Source organism: Diabrotica virgifera, chromosome 1 (assembly GCF_917563875.1).
Source record: "Diabrotica virgifera virgifera chromosome 1, PGI_DIABVI_V3a".
NCBI lineage: Eukaryota > Metazoa > Arthropoda > Insecta > Coleoptera > Chrysomelidae > Diabrotica > Diabrotica virgifera.
The window spans coordinates 26,208,239-26,233,948 of NC_065443.1; the positions used below are offsets into that span (position 1 = coordinate 26,208,239).

General features: G+C 31.8%; 1 protein-coding gene across 1 annotated transcript; it reads right to left on the minus strand.

Moving 5' to 3' along the window:
• Positions 1–2,826: 2,826 nt before the first annotated feature.
• Positions 2,827–25,040, minus strand: LOC114328869 (RING finger protein 141-like). The gene is made up of 4 exons (XM_028277837.2): positions 24,734–25,040; positions 24,434–24,655; positions 10,847–11,017; positions 2,827–3,875 (listed from the first exon to the last, which is right to left on the minus strand). Exons 1-4 carry the CDS (start codon positions 24,871–24,873, stop codon positions 3,707–3,709), a joined length of 702 nt encoding a protein of 233 aa, XP_028133638.1. The 5' UTR covers positions 24,874–25,040; the 3' UTR covers positions 2,827–3,706.
• Positions 25,041–25,710: the final 670 nt, after the last annotated feature.

Consider the following 25,710-nt stretch of genomic DNA (forward strand, 5'->3'; position numbering starts at 1 on the left):
ACTTACATAAATAAATTTCAATAAAATTTTGTTTTTGAACAGTTTTATTCATGAAACAATCGCAGCAAATTGCACTCGATCTCTAAAATTATTATCGAATTTTTGCCCTCGTCACACTTTGACATAATTTTACTCCCCTTCGGGTCGTGAAATTAAAGCTGTCAAAGTTTCACTCGGGAAAAATTCGATAATTTTAGAGCTCTTGTTCAATTACTACTGATAATTTAATTTAATCTAACTCATTCATATTGACAATTCAGACATATATTATATATATTAAAGTAGACGGTACTATTTTAATTTTTATTTTAATGATGAATTTTTTCAAAAGTGGATTTTAAACTATTTTTAAAATTCCACATAAACATACAACAGCTGTCTCTGGAGATGGTGCATCGCCTCTTAATCGAAAGGAAACATAAACTGTCTTTTTACTTCAAGTTTTGAGTATATTAGCGTTCCGTTTTTAATACAAATGTATACAACCAAAAATCCAAAAACTTTTTGAAAAACGATTTCCGGAATAGAATTCGAAACGTTAAATATTTTTAGGTATAAATGTAATTACAGTTATGTAATTACAATGTAATGACAATTTTATTATTGGTATTACAAAAAACTGTGGCTAATCCTATATAAACACAATATTTAACTTAGATATACCACAAAAAAACAGTTCCAGAACCTTACCAAAATGATAACCGGATAAGACATATAAAATGTGACATGATTTTAGATCCGTAGTGTTTCTCAGAAGTTCGACAGTATACATGACCATATACAATTATTCCTCTGTAAATCTTATCTAATAGACAAAGTGATGCTCTTTTAATGATACAGACTTCTGTCATTTGTCAACCCCATCTTTTCAGTACCACAAACCCAGTAAATCCCACAAATTCATTAACAAATTTAACAATGTTTAATAGGAAATATATCGGACACATAATGACAAAAATATGTAATATTTTGACATTATCATGTGAACTGAAATTTTTTGTGCTGCAATTATTAGCCCTCAGAGTGTCGTAGGAGTATGATTTTTGCATTTCAAATGCGATGTTTTAAAGTGTGATATAAATGCTGGACCGGATTTAAAACTAATATGGGGTATATGGTGGTCAATATAATCTTTTAAATTGAATCTCATCAAGGTAAGTATTTACTATTCCAACGACATGAGGACGTGCGTAATCGTATACTAACTCGAATCTGTAATATCCAATAGAGCTGGCACATGGTAAAAGATGCTCTTTTAAAATGGTTTTAATGTAAATTCCAGCTGTCATTCGTCCAATCACCTTCACAAATTCGGTATGTCCTGTCTAAGCAATACCGCTCCATAGCACTATGCTGCCACCACCAAAATTAACGCTCTATGAGGTTGTTAAATCAAGGCTCTGAACTCATGCCAGAAATAACTCTCAGTGAAATTAGACAAGCGATGAATAAAATGAAATCCAATAAATCACCAGGAGACAATGGAATAGTGATCGAGGCTGTTAAGAATGGCGGTGAACCTCTAATGAGAAAAATAAAAGTTTAAATCTATGTTTGACAAAGAAATCCATACCATCTGAATGGAATAGAGCCAAAACAATTCTTCTGCACAAAAAAGGAGAAAAAACTGATCTTGAAAATTACCGACCAATCAGTCTGTTAAACCATCTTTATAAACTTTTCACGAGAGTAATCACCACAAGATTAGACAAAAAATTAGACCTATATCAAAGTAGAGAACAAGCTGGATTCAGAGCAAACTTTGGAACCAACGATCACCTCCAAACAATAAAACAACTCATCGAAAAATTCATAGAATATAACAAGCCCTTAGTTTTAACATTCGTAGATTTCCACAAAGCATTCGACTCAGTAGAACTCGACAGTGTTATAGAAGCACTAAACGAGAGCCGCATTGATAGCCGATATTCGAGGCTAATATGTAATATATATAAAAATGCGACAAGCTCGATACAACTACACGCTAACAGCAACCAAATAAAAATCCAAAGAGGTATCCGTCAAGGGGATACGTTGTCACCTAAACTTTTCATATCGGCTCTAAAAAAAGCGATCAAAACCCTCGAATGGGGTGATAAAGGAATAAATGTGGACGGAGAGATGCTACACCACCTAAGCTAAGCAGACGATATAGTCCTGAGTGCAGACGATTTGGGAAAAATAAAGAAAATGTTGGAAGAACTTAGTACAGCATGTCATAAAATAGGCTTAAAAATGAATATAACAAAAACAAAATATATGACGAACTTAGTACCAAGTAAACACCTTGAAATACAAAATGAACAAATAGAACTGGTAGACGAATATATACATCTGGGTCACGAAATTAAGATAGGTAAGGACAATCAAACAACCGAAGTATCCAGAAGAATAATACAAGGATGGGCAGCATACGGAGCTCTTAGGAACATTTTTAAGAGTGACATTCCAACTAACATGAAGAAAATAGTTTTCGATCAATGCGTGCTACCGGTGATGACCTATGGTGCAGAAATATTATCGCTCACAAAGGAAAACGCACAAAAACTAAGAGTAGCGCAGAGAAGAATGGAGCGATCAATGATAGGGACCACTCTGCGAGACAGGATTAGAAACGAAGATCTACGAGCTAAGACCAAAGTTATAGACGTCATTGAAAGAAGCTGTAACTTAAAGTGGAAATGGGCTGGACACGTTGCCAGAATGAAGGACGGAAGATGGACTCGCAAACTAGTTGAATGGAGACCAAGAGCCGATAAATGTAGCAGAGGAAGACCACTAACACGATGGCAAGACGACTTACGAAAGACAACAAAAAACTGGATGCAGAAAGTACAAGATAGAACACTTTGGAGATAAACAGGGGAGGCCTATGTGCAGCAGTGGATTGAGAGGCTGATGATGAGGTTGCAATTGGCATGCCATTCGCCAATTCTTCTGTAGACGAAATTTCGTCAATCTCGCTTCCTTATGGGGAACGTTATGCTAGTTAAGAACCTCATACAGAGAGTTAGTTTTGGTGGTGGTGGTGGTGGCATAGTGCTATGGGACGGTATTGCTTGGAAAGGACATAGCGAACTTGTGGCGGAGATTGGGAGAAAGACAGCTGGCATTTACATTGAAAACATTTTAGAAGATCACGTTTTGCCGTTTGCCAACCATATTAGAAGATATGACAGATACAGATTCGTGCTGATGCATGATAACGCACGTCCTCGTGTCGCTAGAATAGTGAATACTTATCTTGATGAGATTAAATTTAAAAGATTATATTATTAGCCACCATATAGCCCATCTCAGATTTAAATCCGATCGAACATTTATGTGACACTTTACAACATCTCATTCGGAAAAGAAATCCTATTCCTATGACACTGGGAGGGCTAAGGATTGCAGCACAAAAAATTTCACTTCACATGACAATTTCAAAATATTCGATGTTTTTGTGCATGAGAGTACTTTTTAGATAAGAATTTACAGAGCAATTCTAGTATTCATTGCAATTATTACTATATGAGTCGTACATAACACATGTTTACTTCGTAAAAGCTGTGTACACAGCAACCAGTCAACCAATATGAAAGTGCTAACAAATGTAACTTTGTACTTATTAAAATATATCTCATAGAAACAAATACTTTTCACTAAACTGTGATACTAAGTCCACTTTTCTCCAATGTGTAACAAAAAAAATGTAGGTATATTGTTAAAACGGAGTGCAAGCTGATGCTCTGTCTTTATTGGCCAGATCTAAAAGGTTTTCACGTATTTCTTTACTAATTTCTTCTGCCTTCGGTACATCTGATAGAACCCAAGTATCATCTGTACTGTCTAACCTTTCCCTGCAAATGGGACAAGTATCATGACATTCATTCCTAAAAAATATAAAAGTAGATAGAGTTGTTGAGTCCATGATTATTTACCCGTGCGTTATCATTGAAAGCATACAAAATAAGACGAAAATAATATATTAAGTGAATTACACGGTTCACTTTTGCCTAGCCAGCCTTAGACCTAGCCTTTTTGTTTGCGTGTTTAACTCTGCGTGTGTTTCCTGTGCTCCTGTTGATGTTCTGCTCATAATATTAATATCGTGGGCATAAGCGGCCAGTTTAACCGTTCGGTTGGTCAGTAGGTTTCCTCGTCCAGTTTGCATTTGCCGCATACTCCGGTGCTCCAGTGCCAGGTTAAACAATATTGAGGCCAGCCCATCTCCCTGCTTCAGTCCCTGCGAAATTTTGAAAAAGTCCGTCCGGTGGTTTTGTATTCGTATACATGCCTGAGTTTCATCCATTGTGGCTTTAATGAGTCTAATTAGCTTGTGTGGTATTGCCAATTCAGCCAATATATAGTATAGTTTGTTCCTTTTGACTGAGTCGTATGCCTGTTTGAAGTCTACAAACACGTTGTGAACATCAATGTCGTGTTCCCATGATTTGCTCAAGATCTGCTTGACTGTAAATATTTGATTCACTGTCGATCTGTAAATATTTGATCCAGTGTCGATCTTCCCCGGCGGATACTCTCCAATAATATTTTCTGCTAGTGGTTGGAGCTAGTGGTTTATAATATACGTGAGGACTTTATATGCCGTACATAGTAGAGAAACTCCACGGTAGTTTTTGCACTGGAGTTTGTCTCCTTTTTTATAGATCGGGCATACTATACTTTTCTTCCAGTCGTCGGGTATTTTCTCTTCTTGCCATATGTCTTTGATGAGCGCGTGGATGTGACTTGCTAGGTGGTCGCCATCTACCTTATACAGTTCTGCTGGTATTCCGTCAACTCCCGGGGATTTATTGTTCTTCTGGGCCTTAATAGCTTCGAGAACTTCCTCTATGGTTGGAGCATCTACTCCATTCTCGTCTACCTAGTTCGTACCCATTTCATCTTCCATGTCTACTTGTGTTCCAAGTAGGGTCTGAAAATACCGCTTCCAGGTTTCTGTGACTTTCTGTTGGTCACTGATTATCTGCCCACTTTCACCTTTGCATAGATTTGTTTGAGGTTTATACCCACTTTTTTTAGGTATTCGTAAGCCCCTCTAATTTCGTTATTTTTGAAATTTTTTTTCCATTTTTTCTATTTGTCCATTTTCATAAACTCTCTTTTTATTTCTACATACTATCTTGTCTGCTTTCCGCCTTGCGACTTGAAATGATGTTCGTCTTTCCCGTGTTCTCTTTATTATGTACATTTTGTGAGCTTCATTTCTTTCCTCTATTGCTTGTATGCACTCGTCATCAAACCATGCTCCTTTTCTCTCCTTTTTCTTGTTTCCCAGGGTGGACGCTGCTGCTGTCAGTACTGCTGTTTTGATATTACTCCATTTGCACTCTATGGAGTGCAATTCTAGCGTCCTTAACTCATTTGCGACCTCTTGTTCGAGCTTCTTTTTACATTCCTGAATCTTCAGTTTTTCCAGGTCCAGTTAGTTTGTTCTTTGTTGTCTTTCGTTTCTTTCTCTGTTAACTCTGCATCTAAATTTGGTTTGTAGTAAAAGATGGTCTGATCCACAGCATGCTCCTCGTCGTGTTCTCACATCGGAGATACTACTGGCTGCTCTTTTGTCTATCAGCATCAGCACATGGTCGATTTGAATGGTTGTGGTTCCATCTGGTGAAATCCATGTCATTTTGTGTATGTCTTTATGTGAGAAGCATGTGGAACTTATAACCATGTTTTTACTGGTGGCAAAATTTATCAAAAACTCCCCATTCTCGCTTGTTTCATTGAACAGTGAGTGTTTTCTCTTGATCTTGATGTCATTTTTTGGCACATTGTCATATACTATATCCAGCTGTTGGCGGGAATTGGATTGATAGACGAAGCGGCCGATGTTTTCTTTACGAAAGGTCTCCATGGAAGAAGGCAACCGGGTACCGTTACCTCTTTTATTGAGAAAACTCGGGCGTTTTTCGATCTCTATGGCTTCTCGGATAATTATCGGATAAATAAAACTGCAGGCCAATCTTTAAATAATATAACAGATAGCACTTTCCCATATTTTCATCTTACGATATCAGAAAAACATACATAAAGAAATCAGTCTGTTGCCGGTACATATCTTCAGAATTATGATGGTCGCTTTTTACATCTTCTAACCATACCAAAACTCAGAACTCCAAAAATAAAAGGAGTTTCCTAGACTTGAAACTCTATATTCAAATTCCACGTTATTGCAAATATTCGAGCGACAAAAACATTTAAATATCTTTTAAGATCTTTTTTAAGTCCCAATACTTTGTAGAAGGTTATTACGGAAAGAAAAGTTGACACAGGCATGTAAATTTGTGGTTCTTAAAATAAAAAAAAAGGAATTGTTTGTAATATCTATAATTTTATATAATTGAAAAATTTCCGTGAGTCAAACGTGAGATAAAAAATCGTAAACAAACTACCTTAAACATTTTCCTTTTTAGTACATTAGTACTGAGGATAGATAGTATTTAATTTAAAATGGCCAGTGGCGAAGCAGTCAGAAAGGAAACCAATACATGGCTAGAAGGTAGTAACGGCGGAAAATCTAAGAAGAACAGATATAAAGAAGATGAATTGTATTTTGGAAAGAGTAACATGATGAGACGAACACCGAATAAAAACAACAACATAAATGGGGATATGATAAAAATGACGCGGGAAGTTATGTGGAAAAATGATGAAATCTTCTGATGATTTCTGATGGCAGAAATAAGAACCATACATAATGACCAGAAGGAAACGATGAAATATAATGAGGAGCTGAAAGGAAAAACGAAACATTGGAAGAAAGTTTAAAAATGGCAAACAAAAGAATAGAACAATTGGAAAAAGTTAGACGGAGAAACATAGTATTGAAAGGCCTAACACTGGATCCTACTGACGCAAAGCCGATAAAGGAGTCGTTCATAGGAAGAAATCTGAAATTACAGGTCAAACTGAGAGGAACGGTGAAGATCGGGGACCAAATCTATATAGCAGAAATGCAAGACTTAACGGATAAGCTGTGTACTAAAAATCAAAGGAAAACTGAAAAGTCTACAGAGACAAAAGGTATATATAGAATCAGATTTAACAAGAAATGAAAGGGAAATACAAGCAAAGATTAGGAAAATGGCGAAATAAGAAAAAGCAAAGGAATAATACGACGAAGATAGGAAACTAGATTTGAAACTGGGGATTAATGGGAAGGAGTGGAAATGAGACCATAATAATGAGAAAATTATACAAACTCACAGAAATATCGGGGAAAGGACTCCAAAAAAGTAAGAGAAAATAATGAGACCGGACCCACAACAATGACAACTAAGGCAATGAATAGGATATAGCGATAGGGAAAAAGATAATGCAAAGGTAAACAACTATGAAAATAAGAAGAAGATGAAAGCTAGATTGTAGAAAAAATGAGAGATAAAAATGGGAACATGGAATGTGAGAAGCAAGAAGCATCAATGAAAAAGAGGAAGAACTGGTAGAAGAAATCTTCTGGTAGCACTACAACCCGGTCGTCCATGATAGTTAGGTCAGTGGATAGCCCCATTGTTCTTAAATCTGACCATCTAACCAGGTAGAAGAAATGATAAGACAAAGAATAGAAATACTAAGAATAACGGAAATGAAGATGAAAGGAAAAGGTCTTAAGAAAATACACAAATGATATTGGTTACTTTGGGTAGGAGCGGATACAAAGGAGAGAGCAAAAGAAGGAGTCGGGATAATAATTGCACCGAATAGCCTACAACACGTTATATAAGAAACATCTATGTTAACCAGAGATTATCGGTGAAAATTAAACTGATGGACGAGGAAATATGGACAATAATAACAGCCTACGGAGTAAATGAAGATGCAAGAAAGGAAGAGAAAGATAAATTTTTCGGGGAGATCCGAATGCAAATTAATAATGGAGAGAAAATATAATTGTAATGCGGTGGAGTTGGAAAAAACAACAGCGGAAGAGAGGAGTGCATGGGAAAAGAAGGGGAAGAAATACTAAACAGAAATGTTAAAAGAATAATAGAAATATGTATGGAAGACAAACTAGTTATAACAAATACAAAATTTAAACATAAAGAAGTATACAAATACACGTGAAGTACAAGACAGCAGAAACGAAAAATCAATCATAGATTACTTTTTGGTAAGCGGCAACAAATGGAAAGGAGTATAAGACACTAAAGTGAAAAGAGGCTCAAGATTGGCAGCGACCATCATCTAGTAATAATGAGAATGAGAACAACAGGGGAAAAGAAGAAAAGAGAAGAAAGATAGTAAACGAAAAAATAAAAAGTTATAAATTAAAAGAGGAAAGATACAAGAAACTCCAAGAAAAATTAGATAATATTTTGAAAGGTAGGGGAAAAATACAAATATAGAAGAAAAATGGGAATATCTAAGATATAGGAATATCTAAAAACCAGCATAATCAAAGCAGCTGAGGAAACTTGTGGGAAGGCAAAAATAGCAAATACTAACATGAGGAGAACGGAATGGTGGACGAACGAAAATACGAGATAAAATAAAGAACAAAAAAGGCAAATGGAAGAGATACCTAAGCACAAACTACCCGAAAGATTACGAGGCATATAAAGAAAAAAGGAAAGAGGTTAAAATAGCTGTGAAAGCAGGAAAGGAAAGGTCATGGGAGACGTTTGGACAAAAAATTGCAAAAATTATAGAGAAAACCAAAAACTCTTCTAAGGCGCATTAAAGCAACTCAGATAAAAGAAAAAGCACACGATGCCGAATATAAAAACAAGAATGGAAACGTTTCAAAAAGCTAACACATGCAGACATGGACAACATAGTGGAGACACAAGAATTGAATGAAGAACAACAAGTGGAATCCATAATCAAAGAGGAATTAGAGAATGCAATAGAAAGAGTAAAATTTAGTAAAGCACCAGGCAAGGATCATATCACTCCGGAAATGATAAAATTCATGTGAATAGAGGGAATGGACAGTATGAAAGAACTAATGAATGATATCATAAATACAGCAGAACTACCAAAGGACTAGAAGAAAGACATTATATTACCAATACACAAAAAGGGAGACAAGAGAAACTGTAATAAATACCAAGGTATCACCGTATCAAGTACCCCTGGGAAGGTGTTCGCAAGAATAACAGAGACACAAATAAAAACCCAAATAGAAACAACTATAGATGATTCGCAAGCGTCAAACAGGGATGCGTGTTGAGTCCACTGCTATTTTCAGTGGTACTTGATGAAGCAATAAAGAAAGCCAAGAGAAGAATAAGAAAACTAACATTAGGATACTGACGAATGAAACAGACTCAACTATAGGAGCTACTATTTGCAGACGACATGGTATTTGCTAGCAGAAAACAGAGAAGACTTACAGAACAATCTTGAAATCCTAGAAGAAAAACTATCAAACATAAATATGAAAATTAATACAGAGAAAACAAAATCAATGATAATTTCAAATACGAGGAAGACACACGCAATAGAATTAGACTGGAAACAAGTAGAACAAGTGAAATATTTTAAATACCTAGAAGTAATAATTGAATCAAATGGTAAACAAGACATGGAAATGAACGAGAGAATGGGACGAACAGAAAGCTTATTTAACACTACGAAAACAACACTTTTGGGGAAAAAAGAGATACCAGAGAAAGTAAAAACGGCAGTCGTTATATCAGTAGTTAGACCAACAATCATGTATAGCAGCGAGACATGGACATTGACAGCGAGACAAAAATCCAGAGTCAATGCTATGGGAATGAGGTTCCTGAGGAAAATAGCAAATACAAAGAGGATGACAAAATACGAAACGAAACAATCAGATAAAAACCTCCACCTAAACTGGAACCAATCAATGAAAAAATAGTAGAGGGACAATTAGATGGTTCGGGCAAGTGTGTAGCATTTCGAACGAGAGACTAACAAAAGGAGTGTTCGAAACGAGAGTGCAGGGGAAGACCAAGAGTTATGTGGGTAGATGAAATCAGAAAAGAAGTCGAGAAGAAAGGATTGACGTTGGAAAGTGCAAGAAACCTAACACAAGATCGGAAAGCATGGAGACTATGTACAGCTGGTTCCTAAAAAAACTGATACGACTCTTTATAAGATTTGATCATTTCGAGAAGTGTATTTGATTGGTCTGACATTATATTATATTTATTATGACAGACAAATAAGAAAATAAACAAACAACTGATTACATATTGTGGTAATTCCATCTTTTATTGATATTAAAAACTTTTGTTCTGCTTACAGTAAAATGATTCGCTACAGCAGATAGTGACCAACGATCTGCTAATTTCGTTACAATTCTTGCTTTTAGTTATTTGGTAGCATGTGGAGCCATTTTTTGAGGTTGAACAGAATAAGTTATCTGACAAATTTTAAGATTTGGCAATGACAATGACAGTATGTAAATAATAAGTATTTATCCTTCAAAATACACTGCTCAATTTTCTACAAAATACGCTTTAAGAGTCGTATCAGTTTTTTGGAACCAGCTGTATAGTCCGTTCGCTAAACTCAGACTCAACTGGCTAGTGATTTAAGCTAGTAATTTTGCCAATTTGATAAAATTGCCAAAAAAATAATTACTAAATAGGTAATAATTACTAAATATTTAGTAATGTTGCAAATTTTGTCAAAATTGGCAAAAAACAAAAAAGTTACGTACTAAAATCATTAGCCATTTGCGTCTGAGTTTAGCGAACCGACTATACAATGCCAAACTCAACTCCGCCAGCCTTACACCTAAAGGTAGAAAGAAAGTAAGTAAGTAAGAAATTGTATAAGTAAGAATTGCCTATATATAAGAATTTATTTTGTTAAATCATAACGAATGTCATATGATACATTATTATTATTACATACTTACCATTCTTCTATACAAGGTAAACAATAACTGTGAGCACAAGGTAATAATATTTCCTGTTTCCTTTCAAAACAAATACAACATATGGATTGGCTATCTGCACTGGATTCAGATACCCTATCTAATATTCCAGATATTGACATATCCTCTTCTACATCTTCTTTATCATTATTGCTAGAATGAGAGTGTTGCTGTGAGAGTATGTAACTTAAAATGAGGCACAAATAAAAATATAATAATATTGTCTCCCGTTTTATACGCTTCCACCGCCTATTGTTACCGCTGGTTTTACCCAAGGTACCTACTCATTTTATTCTGACTGAGTCGACCTGGGGACTATAGACATTTTTTAAATGTCTAGATTTTCTCACCGGCGCTGGAATTCGATCCCCGGCCTACCTGCGTGGAAGTCAGACATCCTACAGCCTGAGCTATCTGGGCCTGAGCCCTATGATTATGACAGACGCCAGTTACAATTTCCAATCTCACCAAATCTAATAATGACGTCATATAAACTGGTCACTAATTCTAGCCAATGAAATACTCGTTGTAATAGGAATGACATGTCAAAAAACTCTGATTATTCCCCATATATTTTTCACATTTAGAATATAGTAACAAGGGGAAAAATTATGTGCAACGCTTATTGTTTGACTTTTTCTTTATCTATACAGGGTGCGCCAAACCTCTGGTCTTCTTTGATTACGGCTAAACTATGAGATATACAAAAAAATGTTTATAACAAAACTAATGTGAATCAAAGAGGTCTATAATTTAAAATTATTTTCAATTATACAGGGTGAGTCAGAACGACGGTATGAACCAAAGTTGATTTTTTTTAAATGGAACACCCTGTATATTAAATCATTTTGAATATATTATTTAAAAATATGAAAAATTTGTATAAGGTCTTATAGGCCTAAAGTTAATAATTTTCGAAATATTTACATTTTTATTGAGAAAAATGGTAATATTTATAGGGTTGTGGATTATGTTTCCAAGGAAATAAAAATTTAGGTGATAGGTCAAAGTTTTTAAAATATAGTGTTATTTTTAAATAATTTAATATTTTTTACTTTTAGCCATAAAATATACAGTGTGATCACTATTTGCAAATACAACATTTTCTCATTTTTTTTAAATGGGACACCCTGTATATTAGTTTTGCGTTTTGTAGTAAATATTACAACCTTTCTTTTGGTATAAGGTTGTATGTACCTAGCATGTTTCGTTTTGTAGATATTTTAAAAAAACTATAGATTTTACGTGTTTGCGGATTTTTTATTTAAAATTTTTTTGCAAAAAAAATAATTATAATCTGGTTTTAGAAACATACACTAAAATATAAAATATGAAAATAAAAACGTAATTAAAGATTAAAATAAATCGTATGCTAGTACAACTCAATTGAATTTAATAACTTTAAATTATTTTACAAAAAATATTTTACCATATTAATGAATGCATAAATTAGTTACTAAATTAAATAAACAGCCAAATTTTAAATCCACCGTAGTAATTTTTCTACTACAGCAACTTTCCTGTACCAAATTAATTGTTAGTTAAATTGTATTTAGTTAAACTTTTAATTTACCTTTTTTTTACTTACATACATCTTGAGAATATAAAAATTATTATAAAGTATGCTTTGAAACAAATGAATGTTAAATGTATCAGCCAAATTATTTATTAATATAAATAGTATTTACTGGTGTCACAAAAACTGGTAATACTTTTGTAGTTGAAATTTTTGTAACAATTTTTTATATTTTAAATTTTAATTTTTTAACCGAAATTTTTTTGGATATGACATTTGTTTTGGGCGAAACCATTAGAAATTATTACCAGCTATTGTGACACGAGTAGGTACATAGATACTATTTACTTCTTAATATACTTCCATAACGTTCATTTGTTTCAAAGCATACTTTATACGTTCTCAAGATGTAGGTAAATTAAAAAGTTATTAACTGATCTTACTCGTAAATACAATATAACTAACAATTAATTTGGTACAGGAAAGTTGCGGTAGAAGAATTACTACGATTGATTTAAAATTTAGTTGTTTATTTAATTTAGTAACTAATTTATGTATTCATTAATATGGTAAAATATTTTTTGTTAAATAATTTAAAGTTATTAAATTCAATTGAATTGTACTAGCATACGATTTATTTTAATCTTTAATTACGTTTTTATTTTTATATTTTATATTTTAGTGTATGTTTCTAAAACCAGATTATAATTATTTTTTTTGTAAAAAAATTTTTAAATAAAAAATCCGCAAAAACGTAAAATCTATAGTTTTTTTAAAATATCTACAAAACGAAACATGCTAGGTACATACAACCTTATACCAAAAGAAAGGTTGTAATATTTACTACAAAACGCAAAACTAATATACAGGGTGTCGCATTTAAAAAAAATGAGAAAATTTTGTATTTGAAAATAGTGATCACACTGTATATTTTATGGCTAAAAGTAAAAAATATTAAATTATTTAAAAATAAAAATATATTTTAAAAACTTTGACCTATCACCTAAATTTTTATTTCCTTGGAAACATAATCCACAACCCTATAAATATTACCATTTTTCTCAATAAAAATGTAAATATTTCGAAAATTATTAACTTTAGGCCTATAAGACCTTATACAAATTTTTCATATTTTTAAATAATATATTCAAAAATGATTTAATATACAGGGTGTTCCATTTAAAAAAATACAACTTTGGTTCATACCGTCGTTCTGACTCACCCTGTATAATTGAAAATAATTTTAAATTATAGATCTCTTTGATACACATTAGTTTTGTTATAAACATTTTTTTGTATATCTCATAGTTTAGCCGTAATCAAAGAAGACCAGAGGTTTGGCGCAACCTGTATATCCTTCCTATTTTAAATATGTATAGAATCATCGTTGCGTGCGGAGTTCTCTGAACAAGAAATTAAATTTTATGTCTGGGTTAAGTTTAGGGTCCTTGTTCCATCAATAGACCAGGGCGCATCTGTAAAAATATTAGTACATTTGGACGTTGAGAGGTGACTCAAATTTTTTTGCAGAAATTGTTTGAAAATAACTCAAATATTAATATTTGAGTTATCCTCCCTCTCAAAAAGGTCCGGAACATTGTTTAAATAATCAAAATGTCAAGAAATTAAGGAAGAATTCGATTTTTTTCTTCGTTTTTTGATTATAACTTTAAGAGTATTCATTTCCGAGAAAAGTTGTATTGACATAAAAGTCGTGTAATTAAATTTCATACAATATAGAGTTGGTTGAAAATTTAAAAAATAGTCACCCTTGTTGCAAAATAGCAATAATTGGGAAAAAAACTATACAACAACAAGTATTCGCATTTTACGTTTTTCAACTATTTATGCTAAACTTAGGACCTTCAAATTTCGCCCAGAAAAACTATATGATACAATTAAACAATACTGTAAATTTCATTAAGATCGGTTCAATAGATTTTGCAAAATAAATTTTGCAATCCAGCTTTCGCAAAAAAAAATAATTTTTTCAAACTGTTACAGGACTGAAAATAAAGCAGATAGCAAGTTGAATTTTTTTTTTTGCTTATAGAAGTGTACTGTACCTTTTATTTGCAATTTGCAAAACTAAAATCCATTAACCACCACGGCCTCAGGAATTTTTTTAAAATAAACATTAATTATTGGTGTTGCGCGCAGGACACCGGATAGTTTGCTCTGATTGGGCATTCCAATGACCTTTGATAATTATTGATACATTTTAATTTTTATTACATTTCGATATAAATAAATAAATTTGTTTATTGCAAAATAAAAACCCATACTCTATCCTTTGAAATAACACGTTTTTTAGCAAAAACTTTCTTTGTTCATATATTTTAACTTGAGAATAAAAGTTTATTATTTTTAAACATATACAATTGTTTAAACAATATTTCACAAACAATAATAAAATTAGTTTGATTTTTGTGGAATTAAAATATTAAAATACAACAAAATATAGAGTAAGAAAATAATATATTAGATGAAGATTGGAAGAAATTTTGGTGGAAATCAACTTCATGTGAATCGAACACCGCTGTCCTGCGCGAAGCACCAATAATTAATGTTTATTTAAAAAAATTCCTGACGCCGTGGTAGCTAATCGATTTTAATTTTGCAAATTGCAAATTAAAGGTACAGTACACTTCTATACGCAAAAAAAATTTCAACTTGCTGTCTGCTTTACTTTCAGTCCTGTAACATTTTGAAAAAATGAATTGTTTTTGCGAAAGCTGGATTGCAAAATTTATTTTGCAAAATCTATTGAACCGATTTTAATAAAATTTACAGTATTGTTTTACTGTATCATAAAGTTTTTCTGGGTGAAATATAAAGGTCATAAGTGTAGCATAAATGGTTGAAAAACGTAAAATGCGAATACTTGTTTTTGTATGGTTTTTTTCGCAATTATTGCTATGTTGCAACAAGGGTGACTATTTTTTCAACTTTTAACTAATTCTATATTGTAGGAAATTTAATTGCGCAACTTTTATGTCAGTACATCTTTTCTGGTAAATGAACACTTTTAAAGTTATAATCAAAAAACGAAAAAAAAATCGAATTTTTCCTTCATTTTTTGACATTTTAATTATTTAAACAATGTTCCGGACCTTTTTGAGAGGGAGGATAACTCAAATATTATTATTTGAGTTATTTTCAAGCCATTTCTGCAAAAAAATTTGAGTCACCTCTCAACGTCCATCTCAAAACAGATGGGCCCTGGACTACAAAGCTACAAGACGGCTACACGATTTTCTTACAGGATGAACTTATGCATTATATATTATATTATACAGTACGTAAATCGTTCTTCTGGACATAGGGAATATACAGTGAGATCATTGTGGCAACTGCGCTAACCTGTGTTAGTTGAAACTTCTGTTCGAGTACGAGTTTCTGGTGCAATAGAGCTGTTAGAACGAATAGAATGAGTGATTTTTAATGCAAGGCAGTCCATAAATAAATCAAAAACAAAGATTATGACTGATGAATTAATAATTTTACTTTAATTTTTAAAATATCTTTTATTTAAAAATTAATTTCCAAATTAAACAGACACAGTTTTCCCATTAGGTTAAAAATAGTTCTACTACAATGTTATGTTTTGATTTTTATTTGTGTAACCCGAAATTAATTGTCAATTTTGAGGTTAATGCCCCTTAATGCTAACAACTATATTGCCATTGCGAGAGCGAAGTTGCCACAATTATTTTAATATAATGCAATGTATGTATTTATGTATCTAAATATACAGGGTGAGTCATGAGGAACTGTACATACTCCTACCTCGTATAGAGGCCCCTATGGGGAATAACAATTGCCCATTAAAAAGTGTCTGCTCCATTGTTTAATAATATACAGGGCGAGTTTCGCATTTTGACAGAAATTATATTCGTCACAATTATTGAACGGTCAGATCGATGTGTCTCTTATTTTGGTCAATCGTTACACTTTTACCACCTAATCAACTGATTTATTCAAACTAGAAAAAATTCAGGTCCGGCTTTAAAAAATTAGTTCGTTTGAGTCTTAGAAAAAATTTCACCCTGTATACGCTTTTTGAAAACTCTAATATTAATTTTACAAATTAGACAAGTAGGCAATTAAAATTACATATTTATTTTTTCCCCACATAATTACTTAATTTTTTATAAAAAAATCAAAGACTATGAATTAAAAATTTGGTAAAGTGAACCATAGATTTAAAAAAAATTAACTTTTATTACAAAAATTAATTTTTTTAAACAAATACTTGATTTATGTTACCACCTAATCAACTGATTTATTCAAACTAGAAAAAAATCAGGTCCGGCTTTAAAAAATGTTCGTTTGGGCCTTGGAAAAAAATTCACCCTGTATACGCTTTTTGAAAACTCTAATATGAATTTTACAAATTAGAGAAATAGGCAATTAAAATGGCATATATATTTTTTCCCCACACGATTACTTAATTTTTTATTAAAAAATCAAATTTGTCAAAACCGCAATTTTACCATAAAAATAAAAAAATTAAACAACGTTTTTCTTAAAATAAAAGTTTCACCATTTTTTTTATAACACGTCTAGATTTAAAACTTCCCATAACACTTCTCTTTGGACTCTACAGTTTAACATAGACGTGATAAAATAGATAAATTTTAAATTTTTTCACTTAATTTTTGCTATTTAACTTTGCAATTCACGAATCTTCACCTTTTATTTTTAAAAATTCATAACTTTTACGAGAAGAACACTGAAAGTCTACACCAATTGTCATAGTCTTCACAATGGTAAGAGATATGTGCTGTAAAAATTTCAGAAAGAAAAATTTTAAATGAAACGTTGTGGCGAGTTAAACCGTGATTTCATCATTTTTTTCATTTTTAGGTTAAAATTCCGATTTTGACAAATTTAATTTTTTAATAAAAAATTAAGTAATCGTGTGGGGAAAAAAATAAATATGCCATTTCAATTTCCTATTTGTCTAATTTGTAAAATTCATATTAGAGTTTTCAAAAAGCGTATACAGGGTGAAATTTTTTCTAAGATCAAAACGAAATAATTTTTTAAATCCGGGCCTGATTTTTTTGTAGTTTGAATAAATCAGTTGATTGGGTGGTAACATAAATTAAATTAAATATTTGTTCAAAAAAAATTAATTTTTGTAATAAAAGTACATTTTTTTAAATCTATGGTTCACTTTACCAAACTTTTAATTATTATTCATAGTCAAATTTGATTTTTTTATAAAAAATTAAGTAATCATGTGGGGAAAAAATAAATATGCCATTTTAATTGTCTATTTGTCTAATTTGTAAAATTCATATTAGAGTTTTCAAAAAGCGTATACAGGGTGAAATTTTTTCTAAGACCCAAACGAACAAATTTGGAAAAAGTACATTTTTTTAAATCTATGGTTCACTTTACCAAACTTTTAATTATTATTCATAGTCAAATTTGATTTTTTTATAAAAAATTAAGTAATCATGTGGGGAAAAAATAAATAAGCCATTTTAATTGTCTATTTGTCTAATTTGTAAAATTCATATTAGAGTTTTCAAAAAGCGTATACAGGGTGAAATTTTTTCTAAGACCCAAACGAACAAATTTTTTAAAGCCGGACCTGATTTTTTTCTAGTTTGAATAATTCAGTTGATTGGCTGGTAACATAAATCAAATGTTTGTTAAAAAAAATTTAATTTTTGTAATAAAAGTTAATTTTTTTAAATCTATGGTTTACTTTACCAAACTTTTAATTCATAGTCAAATTTGATTTTTTTATAAAAAAATTAAGTAATCGTGTGGGGAAAAAATAAATATGCCATTTTAATTGCCCATTTGTCTAATTTGTAAAATTCATATCAGAGTTTTCAAAAAGCGTATACAGGGTGAAATTTTTTCTAAGACCAAAACGAACTAATTTTTTAAAGCCGGACCTGATTTTTTTCTAGTTTGAATAAATCAGTTGATTAGGTGATAACAGTGTAACGATTGACCAAAATAAGAGACACATCGATCTGGCCGTTCAAAAATTATGACGAATATAAATTTCTGTCAAAATGCGAAACTCGCCCTGTATATTATTAAACAAGGGGAGCAGACACTTTTTAATGGTCATTTGTTATTCCCCATAGGAGCCTCTATACGAGGTAGGAGTATGTTCAGTTCCTCATGACTCACCCTGTATACAATGTATGTTCCCTATGTCCAGCTGAACGATTTACGCACTGTATAATGCTTGTTAATTTTGTGAATATTGTATATTATCTGAAAATAACGCGATATTTTCCTGAATGGACTAATATCTGCTCAGTTGGCATCTGAATAGGAAACATTTTAAAAATAATTATTCTTTATTATTTTTTAATTACATATTTAGAAATAATTATTTCTTTATTATTGATAAAAATAAAAACTTAGGTACTTATTAATTGACTTTTGGTAACTGTTTTCGCGATAACTTAACGACAGTGAAATTGGATTGTCGGGCATCACTTGTGATAAATAATGCATTTAATTTAACTACTTATTGATAGGAAAGTCTCAACATAACCTTACCGTTCGGAAGTTTATTTGTAACTATATCTCGCTATTTATATGTTAAAACTGTCGATTAAATTAAAAACTACTATTGGGGTTATAAATCTTTTTCCCATGAAATCCATAACATTTTTTGATAGCTTGAGAGACGAACACCCCACTACCATACTTCGATAAGCTCAAATGTTGTCTGACTCAACAAAGTTTCGACATTGTGGTCATAAAAAAATTCTTCTAAATATGAGCTCAAACACTAGATATTTACCACTATGAATCGGCAAAAAATATTTGTCAACATTTCCAAATAGAAAATTAGTATTCGGAGACTACAATTTTCCTGAGCAACATAAAAATATTTACAAACGAAATATAATACTGCTTACCAATTATTTTCAAATCTTAGATCTAAATAACTCAAAAATGTCATTCAAATGATATAAAGACTGTTAGTAATAATCTAAGAGAGAATCTTTTTTGAAATTTGCTGATTACATTGCTTATAATATATGATCCTACAAATTGTGTATTGCTAGATACTCAACCTAGTTCCAAAGCTAACATATCTCTTCACAAAATACTTATCTCTAAAATTTATGAGTGCATATGTCAACTCCCATTTTTATTTACTGCAGGTCCCCATCCCAAATCTTGTTCATCTAGTCTTGAGACCATTATACATTTTACTTAATCTACCTTCGATGCCATGCATCTTTCCAACAAAATGGTAGGAAAGCTTTATTTCACCAATACATAAATCAGGTGATAACAATAACTGAGTATATAGATGGCAAAATATCCAACGGTGTTACATTCTGTCTCTAATATGGATGGTTATGAGCATATCTCCTTCAAGTTCTGATATCTGAAATGAAATTTTGCATGTCTGCTGCCACTTATTAGTTTTAGATTTTAAAGGGATCTTGTAGACCTTTACACACTACACCTTATAAGATTTTTGTGTATATCTTATGTTTTTTTTATCAGAAGCTGTTTGCTGTTATAACTGGTAATACTTCAGCCAATTGGCTTCTATATCTACATCTTCCATTCATGTAACCTTCTCGCTCAGGTTTTAGTGTTAACTACTACTCACATAGCCGGGACTAACTTTAGTTGTTAGTTTAGATTAGCCGGGACTTTAGGTGCCTTCTGAACCATGGAGACAACTGTTATATTAGAAATTGAAAATTTTCTTGTTTCTGTGCTGGATTCGAACCCAAGTCATACAGATTGGTAAGCCAGTATTTAGCCACTAAGCTATGACCACCAGTTACATCTATTTTTAGTCCAACAAACCTAGGATTTTAAAGAAGCTTATTATCTGCTTCTGCTGAGACATGTTCTAGTTATCTATGGTATTGATGAATAATTGACCCAAAGATGCAGATAAGGTTGTCGTTTCCTCTGCATTTTTACAGAATGTGCATGTAGCTCGGTCCACTTTGTCCATTTTATAAGACAATATCTGAATGAGCAGTATCCAGTGAGAAAACCTGTGATTAGTAGTAATGAATTCAGTTTTTTAAAGCTCTAAGAGTAATTTTGGGTAGAGAACTGAAGATGGTAATGATTATTTGTCTTGCTCTTATTCTTTTGCCTGGCTTTGCTTTAGAATTTTTTCTCAGTATGCTACATTAATTTCCTTTTCCCATTTTCGGACATCTTCCACTATGCATTTTTGGTATAGAGCGGAATGGTTCTGATCCAATACAAGTAGTAATAGGTACTTCCTTAACAATACTAACAGAAATCTCATTACTAGCAATTCCTTCATGACCTGGCACCCATTTCAAAGTTGTGCTTACTAGTTGCTTAAGATATTGTTTTGAATCAAAAGTTGTAACAGGCACATAAGCTGTACACTTCAGAGTCTAGTCAGAGATCAGAGTCAGATCTTCAACCACATAATATTATGTGGAAACACCTTTTATGATTAAGAGTTATTTCAGTTTGTGTTAACTCATCCTATTTAATATAATATTTAGTGTGAGTTCAAAATCTTGAGTTGAGAACATAATGTCTCTGGACATCTTCAAGAATTGCATTATTTCAACTCTTAAAATTATCAAATTCCCAGTCAGGTTTCTCAATTTTAGATGCCTAGCTCATGATAGCCTCTAGAACTCTAGACACATTCTAGAGTGATCCTCATCATCACCATTGGCTCTACAACTCATAGTGGGTCTTGGCCTATTCTAGAATAAGCTTCCATTCCTTCCTGTTCTTTTTCTTGGTTTTCCAATTTCATACTCTTAATACTCGTAAGTTGTCTTCCACCTGGTTCTTAAATGGTGCTCTGGGCCTGCCTCTTCTCCTTACTCCTTCTGGTCATTGATTATAAATATGTTTCAATGGCTCCATCTAATTCATTCTCTCTAAGTGGTGTAGCTACTGCACCCTGATTATTTTGATAGGCTTACTAATACTAGGCTCACTAGAAAGGCTGTAAAGCTCAAAATTATAGCGTCTACACTCTACACCATAATCTGTTTTCTGCATGCCTGTGCAGTTATCCTACTTATAGATATATAAAAAGGAAAGGGTAAGCTAACCCTGCATTAAGGCACAATCTTATTGCCTCTGTTATACCTACAAGAGAGTCTTCGCTCTTTTTGCAACATTGGTATTATATTAGAATGAAGTATACAAAATGAAGAGAGTAACAGTAATGGTATTGTTCATTATTTTTATGTAAATAAAAACTTAAGTCTTTTCCAAATATAGATAAAAACTATAATAATAATTACAGTATACTCTCTCTATAACGAACACAGGTATTATGAGGTTTTGCTTATAACAAGGTGTATTAGGTGTCTCATGAAATTTCTATTGAACTATAACACACCTATTCGCGGTGTGCAAGTACTTGGAAAGGGAAACGAGAAACGACCGTGCGCGAGTCGCGGAGAAATATCGTATCTATTTTAAATAATTCATATTGTCAATTGAAATTGTCAAATTGACGTATATTTCATACCTTCTGTCAGTGACGCAGAAAAATTATATATTGCTCCACAATATTGATATGTTATGCAATTATTATATAAAGGTAAATTTAATTAATTGTATTTTGCTTGCAGTACTGCATTTTAATAACTGATTTTATTTACTACATACAATTGTTTACGTTTGCTAAACATAACCTGCATCTTATTTTTTCTTCTTATTATTTTTTTGGACTATGGTCTTGACAATTATCCAGCAACCAGGACTAATATAATTGGCCAATATAATTAAAAGTGCGAATAAAAGTACAGAGCGTAGAAATAGAGGTCGCTTTGCCGAACTTGCACGGTCCCAATACTGCCTTCCTAAGCCAAAAGGGCGTATCTCATTTTGCCATATTTTCGTAAAAGGTTTTTTAATATGGTGTTTATACCAATACGCATCAAATTTACTAAGTGAAACAGACGTATCTATCGTTGTTGAAGCAGTTTCATTCGAGATACGTCTGTTTCGCTTAGTAAATTTGATGCGTATTAGTATAAACACCCTATTAAAAACCTTTTACGAAAATATGGCAAAATGAGATACGCCCTTTTGGCTTAGGAGGGCAGTAGAACAAGGCATATTTAGTTATAACGAGGGAAAATGAGATCGAAGAATATGATTCTTTACCTGCTTTTGGCATGGTGATGGCTATAAATAAATACCCCAGCTGCCTGTATACAGAAATACCTAAAATCTGTGTGCTTATTGAGGCCAGTGATCTAATACCTCCACCGCCTGTCAACTTTGTCCTTTTTATCCACTGACTCTTTTTCAAAAACGCCATTCAAATAATGTTTAGCATCTTATATTGCTTGGAATGGCTTCACTACAGGAAGTTAATGTTTTAGAAAACTACATACAGTAAAACCTCCATTAACTGAAATAATTGGGGGGACTGTTTCGGATAACAAGAATTTCGGTTAAAAATAACATTGTTTTTTGTATTCTTCTTGTATTAAATTACATAGTATTGGAGAGATATAGCTCCAAAATATCGTTGTCAAAGGAAAATAAAACAGAAAATAGAAGATTTCTTAAAAAAAATACTCGTGAACATGTTCATTTTCATAATGTTGTTCTGAAGCTATTTTCTTGTGGCATTTTTATAATCAAGTATATTCAAATGGGAAATAAGCCACAATTTTACCTAAAAATGATTTTATTAACGTTTCGACGCCTAAGTCGCGTGTTGTTGTCAAAATATAAAATAATACTAAATAAACAAAAATGTTGTTGCTTAGTAAAAAATTCTTCTAATAATTTATTTAATCTGACTCATTTATATCGGCAATTCAGACACGTATTATACATTTCAAAGTAGACGACTTTAAAATGATATTGCCAATATTGATGAGTTGCGTTCCTGGAGAGTTGCGACCATAAGACGTTAGAGTAAATGAACATCAGTCTTATATAAAAAAATAGAGAATGTGATAGATCTCAAATATGTCAACACGCATGGGATAATGAACATAGAGTTCAGTGGAGAGATTCAAGTATAGTCCTAATAGAAGCAGATAGTAAAAAGGGAAAAATCAAAGAAGCGGCTCTAATTATGCTAAATGAAACCAATTGTGTCGCAAATTCCTCAGTAGAATGCAGAGGATGTGGTTACCCATATTAAAGGAGGAAATCAATAGAAAGAAAATACCACAATTAGTAAATCAGTAACATATCGAGTTAGTACATATTTAGTATTTTAGTATTATTTAAAATTTAAAATATCAAGTCAGAATTTGGTATTAGTTTTGAGAGTAAACTAAATGTAAACCCAAATACTTACGATGTCGGGATAGTATCACGAGGTTTTTCCTGGTTTTCCCTCGTGATTTACTATGGAATCTCTAACGCGAGAATTTCAGTGCCACCGTTGCATTTGGTTGTCTTTTTAAAGACAGATCACATGCTATGATTTTTTGTGGCGGATATTCTTGAGTTGGGATTGATTTCATGTAATCGAATGAACTATCTTTTAGTAAAGTCGTCCCAGGAACGCAACTCATCAATATTGGCAATATCATTTTAAAGTCGTCTACTTTGAAATGTATAATACGTGTCTGAATTGCCGATATAAATGAGTCAGATTAAATAAATTATTAGAAGAATTTTTTACTAAGCAACAACATTTTTGTTTATTTAGTATTATTTTATATTTTGACAACGACACCCGACTTGGGCGTCGAAACGTTAATAAAATCATTTTTAGGTAAAACTGTGGCTTATTTCCCATTTGAATATGCTTGATGTTCATTTTCGTTAATTTTATTGCTTTTTTAAATTAACTTTTATTGATTTAATACAATTAAATTAATATTTACAATTAATAACAATTTATTATTGAAACTATCAGTCCATTTCGGTTAAACGATGTTTCGGTTAACGGAAGTTTTACTGTATTCATATGTATGCACAATAATATTGTTGTCTGATATAACAAGATCAGCTTATAACGAGGTAAAGTTAGTCTGCCATTTCAGTTCTCGTTATAGAGGAAGTCTACTGTATAATGATAATTTATATGAAAGCAGCACTTTGTTTACCTTTCACATTGTTCCACAGCCATAGTTTGGCACTTTAATGTTTTAAATACTTTAATAAATTCATTGAGTGATAGAAGTCTAAATGTAATGACTTTCTGGCATTCTGGATCGATTTTAACACATGCTATTTGCACTGTAGCTTTCCAAAATATTGAGGAATCTGTATCTTTCTTCACAGCAAATACCAACTGATTTCCATTTGCATCTAGACATTTTTTGGATCTAAAAACAATGTATTAAAGTTGGTTTAAAAAATATAAAACAATTACTTAATTGTTCTAAAAATATGTAAAAACTTACAATAAATTTAATTCTCCAACTAAATTAAGGAAATCATCATAGGTTAATTTGTTTATTTCATCTGATAGAAGTGTGTTTATGGAATCTTCAGTAAATATTTCAGAAAATGTGTCTTGAAAATGAGAGCTAGTGGATCCCATTTCTTTAAATTTAAAATGTATATTTATTAAACATTTAAAACTTTTTGTTTACAATTCTTACTGAGTGCTTACTGATATAAAAAATGATAAAAACACTATTTTTTATAGAGATTATTACCTTTCTCAGGCTCAAGTTTCATTTATCACTTGTGTTTACATGTCATTTGTCATTTTCCCGTTGTTGACTCTGACAGGCGACAGGTCTTGAATGTCAAAAATCAAAAATGTGTAGGCGTAGGGGTGATATGAGCAAATTTAAAACTAAAATATTTCCAAATTTAACTTCAAAGTAAAGCCTAAAATTCTGTATAAATTAGAAGAAAACGAGGACTTCATTAAATTGCGGGGTCCGAGAAGTTAGCTACAGATACAAGGAAATGAAGGCCTAACAGTGTTGCCATGTGTTCTTAGAATAAATCGGGAAAGAGCATGTGATATGTTTTTATTAATTTATTTATTGACAATAAATGTAAAACATTAACTATGTAGATAAAATAACGACAAATTTTTTTAAATTTTTAATGTTCTCTAATTATCTGGAAATACCAAGATTTTAGTATCAATAATAAAGTTAAAAAGTGTAAAATAATTAAAATTCTGCTGCTTCAAGATTTTACTATATATTTTTTGTTTATTATAATCTATATGAAAATGAAATTTGTAAAATAAAGTGCAAAGTAAGTAAAATTCTGCTGTTTTAAGATTTTACTATATACTTTATTTATTATCTATATAAAAATAAGATTTGTGTAAATAATAAAGTCGCCAATACAATAATTACAGATTATCTAGTAATATTATTACATAGTATCTTTTCAGTTGAACTTATAGCAATCG